The following is a 14146-nucleotide window of genomic DNA, read 5'->3' as shown; positions in this document are numbered from 1 at the left end:
CGTGGTGTTATGTTTTAAGCAGCTTGCCTTTTCTTGACAAGCTCTTGAGTGATGTAGAGATTTTTGGAGCTGGAAAATAGAAGCTCAGACAGGGACTTGAGTCCCAGTACTGTAGATGGGATTTGGTCTGTCATCTTTGTCCTTGGATTGATTTTGCCCCAGTCAGTATTTGTCATCCTGTACCTGTTCTTGCTCAGAATGTCAGTGCTGGCATTGCTAGGTGCCAGGCTGCTGGCACAGTGTGGGCGCTCTGGGAGGAGGCAGCACAAACAAAAGGGGCTGCAAAGCTCAGGCTGCATGTTCAGCTGCTGAAGGTATTCCCAGGACAGCATGAAGCACACATCACAGGGAAAAGTTTATATCTTGTTGTTCCAGTTCCTGAAACGTGTCCTCCTTCACCAGATTACCTTGTGCTGGTTCAGTTCTTCATTGCTTCGTGCCCGTGAAGTGCTCTTGCTCAGGAAACACCTCTGAAAAATCTTGGAAGTTGTTGTGATTGTGCCCTTATGGTTTTCTTCCGTGGCTGTGCACCATAGTGCCCACAGCAGGGAATTAACTTTTTATAAACGACTCTTTGTCACGATGCATGTACTGCTTGGTAGTGCAAATGCTTGCATCTGCGTGTTTATTTAAACATTACTGTTAATGTTTTATGTCCAAAATAAGGGTTTGTATGTTAACAAAGTACGGAGCAAGATGTGGAGGGGAGGTACAGCCTGCACGGGTAAATGCTATCCAGCAGGATCCTATTTCTGGGAGTTGCTGGTGCACCATTTCCTCTTCCCAGCGGCCAAGCGGATGGGCTGTGCAGTCATTCATCAGAGAGGAGCAACAAGAAGTGGGCTGCCTCGTGTGATACCTCTGTCAAGGAAAAAAAAAAACACTTGGATATTTTCCCATTTTGTTTTGCAGCCAGACTGTAGTCTTTGCTCTAGGGAAACGGATCGTCTTAGCCCTGTTAGTCACTGTAAGACAGCAATGAATCCAGCAATGCAGAAGGATCTCCCTGAGTTCTGACCAGGAACTGCCAGAACTGGCATTCGTGTGGAAATGTTATAAAGCAAAAACCTATGTACAAATAACATAGACTGCTACTGCTTTCTGTGATTGATTTTTGTCTTTGTTTTGTTGTGTGCAAGGGGTTAATTCTGTTAAATTTTTTGGAATAGTTTCCAATCGGAGGCCATACCGAGAGTACTACGTGGATGCCTTAGGAGAGCCTTCAGAGAAAGCCTGGGTTGCTGGAAAAGCTATCGTTCTGTTTGAAGGAAGACATCAGTTTGAAGAGCTGCCTGTTCTTCGGAGAAGAGGAAAGCAAAAGGAAAAAGGCTACAAACATAAGGTGAAAGATCTGCTTTCTTTGTTTTTGATTTCCCGAATCTGCACAATAAAGATCATTCCTTTGTGCCTGGAGTTGCACTTTGACAGTTTGCTTTTGTGACAGTGACTGTTGCAGCAGGGCCAGAGAGTGATTCTTTGCATCCTTGTAACCAGCAGAGCGTACAAGCAGCTGGGAGTTTCTAGGCTATCTTTTATGTTTATGTAGGGGTGTGGCCTGTTGCTTTTGTTGCCCTGCAGAGCTGAGAGGCAGAGGAGTCAGGTCCCTGTCAGCGTGAGGTTTGTTCAGCAGTGAAGCCCTCTCCTGATGCCAATTACAGTGTGCTTTTAAGTAACTTCCTGTGCTCTCTTGCAGTGTCTTTTGGCTGATCTGAGGTAGAGGTGGAGTTATGTACTTCAACTAGATCATGGACTGAGATAAAGCAGTGGGGGTTTTAGTCCTGCTTCTCTTTATGGAAACCTGTTAGGACTTATAATTTAACTTGGAAAACATTTTGTCAGTGAGCCTGTAGGAATGAGTTTTGTGGCTCGTTGCATCATCTCCATTTCCAAGCATAACAGCCCTGAGCAATTGTAGCCAGCGTAACGTAATGCAACACAGAGGTCTGTTCTCTGTCTTCAGAATCATAACTGGAGAAATTCGCATTTCAAAATTATTGAAATGAAGTGAACAGACTAATGCATTCCTGTGAGAGAGCAGATAGGCACATAGTAGGAACAGTGTCTGTTCCTTTCTTCTAACAGCATTTACGTACTTAACCTGTGTTAGTGAGAAGCCATTGGATTGAAAGTGCTCTTACAGATGTGAGCTTCCTGGGTATAATGCTCTCTTTCTGGCTTGTCTGTTTCCAAGGGCTTTGTTACCTGTATTTCCACCTTCCTCAGCAGTTAGTCACATGCAACCAAGAAATGTTTCTGGTCCTAGAAGTTAAAATGCTTCCTTGCTAGAATCTCCCCCTGTATGTAAATTGCAGCACCAGTGTGGCTGCGCAGAGGGAACCAAATGTGTGTAGTCTGCATAAATGTTCAGGCTTGTGTACCTGGAAGCCAAGACCTGCTGCAAAGCTAAGAGTATTTTGCTGCTTTGCTACTGGACCCTGTAAAATTTTGTTAATCAGCTAAGACAATCATTTGTTGCTGTGGATTTTTTTTTTTTTCTAAGGGACAAGTATCAGAAATTTGAGTTGTTCCTGCTGCTGTGGAATAGATTTTGATTTTTAGGAGTGTTGTGAATCCTCTGGTTTTCTGTTGTGCAGCCAAGAACAATGTGTGCAGATAAAAATCAAGTTTGTAGCTTTGTTGTTTTCAGATGTTTAGCAGGGGTTCCCGTCTGGTATGCAGCATGCCCTTTATTTTATGCTAAGGGTGGAGTTGAAGCTGTGAGAGTTCTGTGTAAAGGACATGTTGAACCTGTTACAGAGTATTTAAATGTGGTACAGATTTTATGTTTGTACTGAGGTAAGTTGATGAGAGGGAAGGTGGAGTTGTGCCCCAATTCAAGGGATGCAGGAAGAATCAAGAACAAGCAAAGCAAACATGGCTGTTCAAATGTTTTGAGAAAATGGTGTTGCATTGAGAGGCCTGTTGGCTGTTAATGTGCATTTCTGTGCCAGGGATCCATACCATACACATTCCCCATACACACTGTAGTGTTTGGGATGCACTGACATGCTGGATGTTTGGTCACCGGGACACCAGTGTTTGCAGGGACTGTTTTGGTGTTTGGGGAATGCACGAGGATTTTCACTAGGCTTGATAGGAGTGCAGGCTGCTTACCCAGGAGAGTTGTTTTCTGCATCCTCTAGGCACAGTCTCTGTCAATCTGTTGTCTTAAAGGTGCAGAATGCAGGACTGTCGCTCTGTTCTGTGCCTTGTCTGTCTCTATCTTGCTTTTATCCTGTTGGTTACCCCCTCATTTTTTTCTTTCTTTCTTTTTTTTTTTTTTTTTTGTCTCCTCCAACTTTAAGGTTCCCCAGAGGTTTATGGCTAAATGGGAAGTCAGTGTTGGACAGGCAGAAGACATGCTTCTCGGGGGGCCAGAGGATCAAAAGTGCAGCCAGAACTCCAGCGAGCTGGACAGCGAGAAGGAAGTGCAGTCAGAATACTATTCCAATGGCCCTGGAGCCAAAAAGGACAGGCAGCTGAACGGCTGTTTTAAATCCTTGGCATTTGACTCCAAACACTCAGCCAATGAAAAAGGAAAATCGCACATTAAGCCACACGTGAAAAAGAGCTCAGAGAGCAGAAAAAGGACTAGAGTAAAAAAGAGTGGCATGAGAGAAGAAGCTTCCAAGGGAGAAATCAAAGAAGAAACACCAGAGAGCATAGTTAACAATATGATTGTCGGGGACCTACCAGAGAAACATGCATCTCATGAACTTCGCCGGATTGCAAAGAGCATAACAGCATCCAACAGCACCAGGGAAAACCATTTGCTCTCCTCCTTTGGAGAAAGACGTTTTGAAAATATAACTTTAAAGTCGGATTATGGGAGTCATAAAAGTGATGCCCTGAAGAACACACTCCAAGGGGATTTGTTTTCCAACTCATCTTTGGAGAGAGAGAAAAGCTCCCTGGGCATTCTGTGCAGTTCCAAGTTACAAATACACTATTCTGCATCTGAGGCTGGTGCTGAGAAAAAGCAAACTGAATCGGATTCATCCTCTTCCCTCTCAGATGGTGGGAACAGTGATGTAGATACCATGGACCAAAGTTCAGAGAGAGCCTCTAGCACTCTTGAAGTTAGTGATTCTTCAGATAAAATGGAGAAGGAATTTCCTATGACATCAAGTGGAAACATTAAGCTTTCCATGTATTTTTCCCAGAAAAGCAGCAGAAGGACCAGGAAGAAGTCGTACAGAGATCGCAAACCTCTGGGAGGTTCGGTAACCAGCAGACTCGATGCTGAATTTGCACACAGGGAACTTGAAGGAGGCTCCTCTGATGCTGAGATGTCATTGACAGCTCTTGAGTGCTCTTCAGATGTGAGAAATGACAATCTTTCCCTAGCAAACAAGCACGCTACTCCCCAAAGTGTTTCCAAGGACGGCTCCTGGTCTGCTGTTGCAAATCAAACAACCTTAAAACTGAAAAACATGAAATTGCCTCGGATCAGGAGTATAAAATGCAAACATAAAGAAAAGGTTGCTGGGTTGGAGCCTTCTCTTGCAGAAGAGGAGGGTGGCCTGAATCACTGTTCTTCTGATACCAAAGGTTTCTCTGGCCTTCAGAGAGATTCTCTTCCGAGAAGCGGAAAAGTTGATGGTCAGAAACTGTTAAACAACGTGCATGAGAAACCCAGGGATTCTGCTGAAATAGAAACAGCTGTGGTGAAACACGTCTTGTCGGAGTTGAAGGAGCTCTCGTATCGATCCATGAACGATGATGTCAGTGACTCTGGCACTCCAAAGGCCACAGTACCCTTACTTTTCTCTTCCGCCTCTGGTCACGGTCGTTTGCCTATTGAGCCAAATTACAGATTCAGCACCTTGTTAATGATGTTGAAGGATATTCATGACAGTAAGGCGAAAGAGCAGCAACTGATGACTGGTCAGAACATAGTCCCGTACCGAAACACCAGCACAGCAGATGGTTCTGGAGGCAATTCTGCGAGCGGCCTGACATCCCTGTCTATTGTAGGTCCCCCGTTTAAAATAGAAAAGAATGGAGATTGTGCCCAGGAAACAGTCAGTCCGAACTCCTCCAGTGTAAACAACTCCTCTTTTTCACGCAATCCTCCGACCAAGTTACCGGGGATTGGTACTAGTAAAAGGGAGCCCGCGAATGCCGCTGTTTCTGGGACAAATGGCACAAATTGCGTGCCCAAACGCAACTGTTCAAAATCTAAGCAGTCATCAAAGCTTGGAGATAAAACAGTTTCAAACAGAAAGGACTTAAAACCAGGAGGGCCAAGTAAGTTGTTAAGTCGATTATCCAGAGATTCAGGAGAACATGCATTCCGCGTGCACGGTTCGGTTCCCAGTCCTCTAGGTAATGAAGCAGAAGATACTGGGAGGAAAGAGTCTGTTGATTTAACAGAACATTCAACTGATGAAGACTCTGCTTGTTTATCTGATGACAATTTAGGTCGTATTGGAAGGAGACCCGAAGCTGGTAGAAATACTGAGAGATGCACTTCTGCTGAAAATGGGGAGAGTCCAGACTTGGATTCAGAGGCAAATAGTGAGAGCTCTCTTGGTGATGAGGCTAATGATGTAAATCACGTAGCACCTAAAAAGCGATGGCAGCGTTTTAACCAAAGCAGTGCTAGATCTAATAAGCACATCAGTAGATCTAGGGAAAAAGGAAACTTGGAGAGTGCCTTTGGCCTGAATTCTCATGGCTTTTCACTGAAGGGAAATGAGTGCTTGGGACGTAGGCATTCCCCTCATTCAAAGGTGCTTGAGGCAGACCTAACAGTTCAGGACTATGAGAATCACTTAGACTTAGTTGAGAAACGTTTGAATGTATGTGGTAAGCCAAACAACAGTGTGATGGACTCAGAAACAAAGCTTGGCAACTTTGCTCCCCAGTCTGAATTCTCTGCACAAGGTAAGGGAGCTGGACTTGCGCCAGAATGTGTATTTATATACATTTTATAATTTTTCATTTAAAGTATAAGTTTACAGAACTTTGGGCTATTTGACAACGTGGAGGTGTATATATTTCTGTGAGCTGAAGAAGAAGAAGAGATACGGTGTTTTTTTGGGAGGGGACTTTAAGCACAGAGAACGAAAGATGGAGTGATGATGGAATTTTGCTTAGCTTTTGGTTAGAGTTTAAATATATAACATCAGTAGTTCCCCCACGGTGAAAGGTAAAACTATCATCCTTCTGAGTCAAGGATTTTTTTCCTTCAGTGTGTCCCTTCATACAGTTGTTTTTGTCTTTGGTCTTAGTCGGATAAATCAGCTCTAGGAAGTTTTGACTTAGAGTGTAGGATTTCATTAAGACAGCACTTTTCTTTTTGCTGTTTGTTTCGTTTTGTATTTTAGTATGGAAGTTTATTAGCTGCTAATAATGAAATGAGGAACCCCACACATTCCCTAACTCATGGCACTGGTGGGGCTGTCTGAGGGTAAAGGGGAGAAGACAGGGACAGCTGCAGGGAGCCTGGGGTGCAGGTGAGGCAACCTCATCCAAAGGGAGCTGGCTGTGGAAGAAGGAAACGAGGGCTGCACAGGGTCAGCCTCTCCACAGAGATATGGGTGAGTTTCTTATGGGTAACTAAATCTGGAAATTTGGTTAGAAAGCAAAAACAAACAAACAAAAGCACAATAAAAACTGCTTCCCCCCTACAACAAAACAAACAAAACAATGAACACGGTGAGGGAGAGGACTAGGTCAAGCAGAACCACATGTAACACATGCCATTCTCAAAGAACGTAGGGAGGCATGAAAACACTAAAATGTGGTCTTTTTTTTTTTTTACAAAGATTTTGCCAAACAAAATTAAATTGTTTACCAGTAAATGAGTGATGGGCAGGGTTCAGAACCTGAGCACGCTTTGTCACTTCTGTTCCCTGTGTGCCCATTCCGATGTGTTGTGCCATTAGCAAGTGGTTGCTGCACAGCTGTTTCAATGCAGGGAAGTCAACAGCTGGCTTTAATGGTCACAGGACCAAGGCATGTCACAGCAGGCACAGCAAATGAACCCACAGGGTGTAACACACCGGGTAAAAATCCTGTTTTGAAATCATGGCAAGCTTAATCATTTACTGACTACTCTGGCCATGGCTGTGTGTTTTTGAGGACTTAATACTTTAGAAAGGCTGTGGGAAGCATGCTTTATTCTGGGATGGGGCTGCATGGAGGGGCTGTGCCCCCTGAAGCAAGCTCCTGGTGTGCACGAAGGCACAGCTGTGTTCTGGTGGCTTCCAGGTGGTTTGGAGTTGAAGCATCCCTGCATGTTGCTGAGAGGTGAAAAGTGCGAGTCTGTAGAGAGAGCTGGAGGAGAGCTGCTAAGAGGCAGTAGCAGTGCAGAGAGAAAAGGAGAGGAACTGCTGCAGAAGACAGGTGGGGGAGCACAGAGCTGGCTGGGGCTGTGCAGGGCATGGGGCTGCTTGCAGAGATGGCAGATCAGCAGCCGTGGTGCAACCTGTGCCCCTGCCCTCAGGAGCACAGCTGAGCCATACCTGTACCGATGTGAGCGGGCACCAAAGCTTCCCTGTGAGGAGCTGCTGGGACATCCCCGATGCAGGGCTGGCGGAGCAAGTTAATGCTGTGAGAAGTCCCTTGGTGGAAACGCGTCTTCCTCCTTTTGTTTTGGACAGGGCCTATTATGTAGGAAGCAGGGAGGGCAGCGTGGACGTTAGAAGTGCCGCTCGCAGAAGAGAGCTGCTTTCCTCCCTGTGCCAGCGCTGTGAGAGACGTGACTAATCCTCCTCCTCCGCAGGCAGGCGTGGAAGGGGCCACAAAAGATCGCATTCACGACTGTGTAATTTGTACTGAGCTCGATCAATGCAAGTCCTCGTCGTAGCTGAAAGCAACATCCGGCGTGTTTTTGATGCAAAATTTGTAGTGGGGTTTAGACTAAATAAGGCAGAAGTGAGGGCTGGTCGCGTTTGCTGAGTGAGAACTTGCACAAATAACAGCTTCTTAAAGGTGCATGGTTTGCCATCGCCGTTCAGACTGCGTTTGTACAGGAGTCGTTTGAGGGGAAGAATAATGCAGTTAAGCCTCACTGTCTGCTACAGTGCTGTGTGTGCTGCTGGCTGGTTCTGGGACTCAGTAGTCACTAATGAAGTCGCTAGGCCGAGAACTGGTTGCATGCCAACGTGGGTTGCATCTGGATACCTGTGCTGGGGGTTATTAGCAGCTGAAAATAGCTGTGTTTGGGAAAGGTGGTTCCTTTCTTCTCTTTTGGCCAACTTTGACATTTTCATACTTGTTTAACCACGAAGCCACAATAAGGTGCAGCAATCTTGTCCAACATCCCAAGTGTTGCACTAGAATGCTTTTTTTTTTTTTAATGAAATGTTTTTACTCAAAAAAGAAAAACCCACCTCTTGCATGGGGAAAGGAAGCAAAGAGTAGAAAACTTACTGTAACCTTCCACGAGACCACAAATGTTTGTGTGGCTAGGAGGAGTCTTCTGACAGTAAGGCAGAATAATTGCGAAAACCAATAAAGAGGAAAAGTCGCAGGTATTTGAGAAAGTTAAATAAGCATTGTCTTGCTTCTGCAGCTTGTTGAGTAGAGGTGACATAGTAGAGGTGACACAGAGCCAGGGCCCTTTCTTGGAGCTCGCTGTGGTTCTGTTTGTGTTGGAGAAATAGCTGGTGCCAGGCTTTTCCCTTGCAATGGTGCAGTGCTGTGCATGTGTTAAGAGAAAGATGTCTGAGCCCTGAGGATCTTGCAGCCTCTTGGGAGGACAGTTAGCTCCCTCATCACGTCCTGATCTGAGCACAGAACCTGTTGTTGGGAAGCAAAAAGAATAAATAGGCTTGCAGTAGCAGATGGGGAATTCAGGGCTCTTGAAGTACATGAGAAAATGTGCTAGGGAGGAGGGAAGGGAAGGAGCTGGACAGACACTGCGCTGGTAGAGGCAGCAACCAAAGTGTGCAAGGGAGAGCAGCGTTTTCCCATGCCCCTGAACATAAACCCATGGGACTTTGGATTGACAGGAAAAGTAGAGTGATGAATCTGAGTTTCTAACAGATGTATGTTTTGGGGAAAGTACTACAAGAAGGCCAAGTGTACGTTGTGTGAGGTGACGTTGGGTCACATTGCTAGGAGCCTCTCAGGTGTCTGAAATGCTTGAGGTCACCATGGTCCTTAGCAATCCCACCTGCCATGTCAGGGCTGGGAAAATAGGGAGCTCGAATATTAGAAGACTGTATTAGGGATCTGCCTGTATAGAGCTCTGAAGGAGAAGGCAGGAGCAGCTCTTACTTGTGGGTCATGAGGAGGATTTTTTGTTGTGATAATCTCAGAAACACAGTCTTGAAGCTGTTTTCCTTTTTCTTAGTACATTCAGAGAGGAAACGCCTTAGAAAGCCAAGTAAACGGCTTCTGGAATATGCAGAAGAATACGATCACTTATTTGCACCCAAGAAAAAGTCAAGGAAAAGCCAGGACCAATTGCAAAAGGTAGGTTAAGGCAAATGTGCTCTTCATGGCTTTTACTGTTGTGCTCCAGTTTACATGCTTTTGCCTGGTCTTGCTTGCTGAGCACTCATGCTGCATGCAAGGCTGTGCAGGGTGAATGTTTTCACCAACATGTTTCGCTGTGTTAGGTGAATTCTGTTGCAAGGTCTGGATTTGAAGGAGGTCTTCCTGCACAGCGCAGTCCTGACAGAGAGATGCAGCGGGGGCCCAGTCCTTTGGTTTCAACTCCATTTTCAACCAAAGAGTCCCCTCCCATCCTTGAAGCTGAGTGCTCCTTCTCAGAATTACAGCCCCGTGCCTCTGATCCCAGTGAGCAGCTCGTAGAAGGACAGTCCGATTTCCCAGAGCTTGTGCTGTCTTCCTCCGATGTTTCTGAAGTTTCTGCTTCTCCAGATGCAGAGGAGAGATTCCTGAAATCAGGTAAGTGGGAGGTTGTGTTGTTCTGCTCCTACAAGTGAGCATGTCATGAGTTCACTTGAAATGTTTCTTCAGCCCAAGTATTAAGGTTAGTAGCTGCTGATCTCTGTTTTGTTTGCTTTGCTTTATTCAGAGACCATTACTGGTGCTAGGAGAAAAGAGGGGCAGGTGAGATGTGTGACCTGGTGAAGTGGCTCATTGTGATTCTGCAGTTACTGTTCTGTCTAAAGACTTGTCCAAGGTCAAAGCTCCGATGCTCTGGCTATGTAAGCTTGTAGAGAACACTGTTTCTGTTCTAAGGGGCCAATCATTTTGTTTCATTGTTTAAAACATGTATTTGTAAATTTTTATTTATGTAATTATAAATGTAGATGGATAATATATGTAGGCACACTTATGTATGTGTAATAATAGACCAAGCAGGCGGAGCCCTGCAGTCACTGAGAGGTCAGAATCAGTTATTTGTGGGGCAGGGGGGTGACAGGTAGAAGCGAAAAACCTGCAGTGATTGAAGGAGGGAATCTGAGGTTGGAGATGCAGGCACAGCCTGCAGTGCAGCAGTGGTTGCAGATATGCAGTATGCAGAGGCAGTGTATCTCTTCCCACAGCTGAGGGAACTGCTGAGGCCCACAGAGCGTGGGCTGTGGCAGGGAGCAGTGATGTGCTGTCCCTCCACAAGGTGGCTGAAGTCTTTGATGTTGCTGCTTGCAAAGCCGTGTGTTGTAGGAGGACCCAGCCAAGCTGATTAAGGATGCAGATGAACAGGGTAAGATAGGTATTAGGCTGTTTCCATGGAGTGCCTTGCACACAGAGCATCACAATTTCCTGGTTGTTTTAAGGGTTTACTGCTGCCCACATCTAGCACCTTATTGTCTTCCAGTGGCTAGCACAAAGTTTGAGCTGGAGGCTGACTCCTACAGCTGGATTACTTGGGGCATTTTGTCCCGGGTAGTTCCATCTGAGAGCACACCCTTCGGTCTGTTACTGTGTGCAGCATGAATGCTGATGTGGGTGCTGTGGGGATGGGAGCAGGAAGAAGCAGGGGTGTGTTTGTCATTATGGGAGGGCTGAGTTATGCTGGAGAAGCAGGTGTGAAATCACGATGTGAATTGCACTGCCAGGATGGTTGCCTGATGGCTTTAAGTTCATGGTCTCTATTCCATGGATGGATTTTTAAATATTATATATTGAGGTATGCCTGAAGGTGGTCCAGATGGAGGTCTGTTTCTGTGCAGGTTGTAGAGGTAATTGTTTCTTTTCCCTGGGGAGCTTGTGCTCCAAAAGACAAGGTGAATTTGATTGTTTAGAACTGCTGGCTGGCATTTTCTTAATGGTCTTAGTGTGACTGAAGCTAAGAAAATCCCCATTTATCTAACAAGAATTTTATTGCAGGAAACTTTGAGAGCAAGCGTCAAAGGAAGCCCACTAAAAAGCTCTTGGAATCCAATGATTTGGACACTGCCTTTATGCCAAAGAAGGAGGAGTGGACTCCCCCAAAGAAGGTATTTTTCTTCCAGTACTTCTGAAAGTCAGATAGAAAATGAACCTGGACAGCAGGCCCTGCTGAGCAGGAGGCACAGGACAGTGAGCTGTGTGTTGCTGGCTGTGGCCCAGGAGTGAAGGTCCACCCTTCCCAAAGGTGCTGGTTGCTGCGTTATGGTGAAGAAATCTGCTAAATACAGAGGTGTTCCCCACCCTTTCCCACTTGTAATGGGGATGGGGGAGTTTTGGCTGTGAAGTCTCCTCTGTCCATTGATTTATATGGAAAAATGAGTCATCTGGATACAGGCTGGGAAGCTGTGGGCAGAGCTTTTCTGTCAAAGGGAATTGCTGTTATGTTACGCTGTAACTTGAACCTGAGGCTTTCTCCTTTTCTGTCAGATGTTCTCCGAATAGTATTTCATTTGTTACATTCCCAAGTTGGGTGATGGGTGGTAAGTGAGCATAGAACTTGTAGCAGGCTAGAGGCTGGAGTTGTAACACATGTAGCATGCAGTGCTAGACACAGTTTTTTTAAATAAATTGCTGATCTTTTCTGCTAAATGCTCAAAATCCAGTGACATGATTTGGAAAAAGCAGATAACAAAGACTAATAATATTGGGCATTGTATGTGCACAAGGCATAGCATCGCTGTTTCTGAGTTGGTTAATAACAATTTTCTTGCCTTTCTCATTCTGTCTTTCTCCATGGCAGAGTCTTAATACCGTCATCGTGCGTGAGTAATACAGAGACCAGAACAATTCAGTCATAGGTTTCATAAAAATGTAGAACCAGAAGAGAGTCTCTATTCCCAGCAGCTTTTGTTTGGGGTATTAGTAGCCTTTTGGGGAGAGCTTAGGAAACAGTGAGGGATGCTGGTGAGCACAAGACCTGGCAAACTCAGCATTCATCCCTCCTTGCCTGACTTTTTCATGTGGGATCTCTCAGACACACAAACCAAATGTCTTCTTGAGAAGTTGCTAACCGTTGATGAATGCATGATCTGAAGTAGTTGTTGCGGTCATTTGTAAAGAGGCTTAGTGGCTGAGGAGTGTGCATCTCTGATTTGCAACTGCTGAATTGTTTCTTGTGTGTTTGTAGGGCACTGGCCCTTCGGAGAGCGACAGCTCGGAGCTGTACTCACCAGCCCACTTCCCAGACCTGGGTGAAGGTAAGAGAATGCAGGGCAGCAGAGGTGCATTGATGTGATTTGTATCAGTGCCTGGCTTTAGAGGGAGTTGTGTGTGTAAGGCTTTATATGTCCTAGGCCTTAGGTGAGGCAGTGGCAGAAGAAATAGGTATAATCGTTTGTCTGGAAGTACTTATATATATTTTCTTACTTCCCTATGGAAAGTGGAGGTACTGGGTCCATATTTCCGTGGGAAGATATTCACTTTCCATTCTTAGTCTGAATGGTTGTAGGAAAGTCGTCACCACAGTACCAGTGTGCCTGATGGCATGCTTTGAGCAGCTCAACACTGCCTGCTCTGTCTAGTGGACAGTTGTGCAGTTGCTCTGTTTCCCTCCTCCATGTGCCTTTATGTCACATTGGTGTCAACACGAGGGAATTTGTATTGCATAATGACAGGAGGAGGTAATTAGCAACATTTGAATAGTAATGTAAGCTTTGTGTTGATAGCATTTCTTCTTTTCTGCTGGGGGGCTGTCTCAGGAAAGTTGACAATGGCAATGATTGCAGATCAACAAAAGAGTTCAAACTTGGAACCATTATGAGTCAGTGTTATCCAGGCTCTCTGATGGCTGTAGGACAAAGGGCAGACCTGTCTTGGAGGCTTGCATTGCCCCAGGCTTTATGCCCTCAAAGAAAATAAGAGCCAGACTGGGTGTGGAAATTGGTAGCAGGCCAATTGTTATTTCTGCATTTTTCTTGAATGGTCTTTCTGTTGCATCCCAGCTTCTGAAAAGCTCTTGGAGAAGCAGCGCAAACGGAAGAGACCGCGCCATTCCTCTGCTGCAATACATTCCAAGAAGGAGAAAAATGGGGAGAGGCTGGGGGTGACCCCACGCTCTGAGGTACCGTTGGGTTTTCATACACACTGTCATTCCTTTAACCTGTCTGCTGTTTCCCAGGGTGCTGTGCACAGCCTAGGCCAAGTAGTCTTTGGCTGGCTGAATGCAAGATTAGAGTCTCAGCTGGGACTTTGTCTCCCTGATGTAGCTGCATGAGCTGGGGTTGAAGCTGGAGGTATCACCTTGATTAGTAATTATTTTGTGATGGCTGCTTAACTCAGGCTCAGTTTTTCAGCTGCTGCTCTGCTGGTTCTCCAGGAGAAAGTCTGTTCTGATATGACAGAACAAAGATTTGACTGGCATTTTGCTTTGCATGTCAGGAGGCCTAACTGCTGTGAAAGGTCTTGTCTTCTGGTGGTGGGTATCTTGCCCTTTTCCACATCGATATGAAGTGCAAGCAATAGATGTGGCCTTCAAACTCTTCTATCTGCCCTGCATGCCAGGGTGAGCTCAGAGCCATATTGGAGGGGATGGAGGGGGAACTGTGACTGCTCACAGGAGCCTGATTACTTTCTGCCATCCAGCAGGAAGGGATAATTGGGGCAACTCCCTTCTACTGCACCATAGCAAAGCTGGCATACAAATATCTCTGACAAGCACGTTTTGCCTTTTAGGAGTGAGCCAGGTATCACCAAGTGTAGGGGAAGCAAGACTTTTCCTGGGAGAGGCGGGACGCCTCCGGGCCTCTCACAGCATCGCCTCTCACTTCCAGTGGCCCAGGTTCAGCAGCAGGCTGTTCTGTCAGGATAGTCAGTATGTATTTCAGGAGCC

The 14146-nt window shown here is 45.7% G+C and overlaps 1 protein-coding gene across 2 annotated transcripts in view; it reads left to right on the top strand.

The window, feature by feature from the left end:
- The window catches only part of NSD1 (nuclear receptor binding SET domain protein 1), a 53940-nt gene that overhangs the window by 16251 nt on the left and 23543 nt on the right, over positions 1-14146 (top strand). Inside the window, exons 4-10 of one of the 2 annotated variants that reach the window (XM_031598149.2) lie at positions 1170-1342; positions 3306-5889; positions 9308-9429; positions 9576-9867; positions 11257-11366; positions 12446-12515; positions 13260-13378. In XM_031598149.2, coding sequence (XP_031454009.2) covers positions 1170-1342; positions 3306-5889; positions 9308-9429; positions 9576-9867; positions 11257-11366; positions 12446-12515; positions 13260-13378 — 3470 coding nt within the window. The remainder of the gene's footprint in view (positions 1-1169; positions 1343-3305; positions 5890-9307; positions 9430-9575; positions 9868-11256; positions 11367-12445; positions 12516-13259; positions 13379-14146) is intronic. The other variant, XM_031598150.2, reaches the window with a different exon arrangement.

Source organism: Phasianus colchicus, chromosome 15 (genome assembly GCF_987193195.1).
Source record: "Phasianus colchicus chromosome 15, bPhaCol1.hap1.1, whole genome shotgun sequence".
NCBI lineage: Eukaryota > Metazoa > Chordata > Aves > Galliformes > Phasianidae > Phasianus > Phasianus colchicus.
This window is presented reverse-complemented; position numbering and strand designations above follow the sequence as displayed.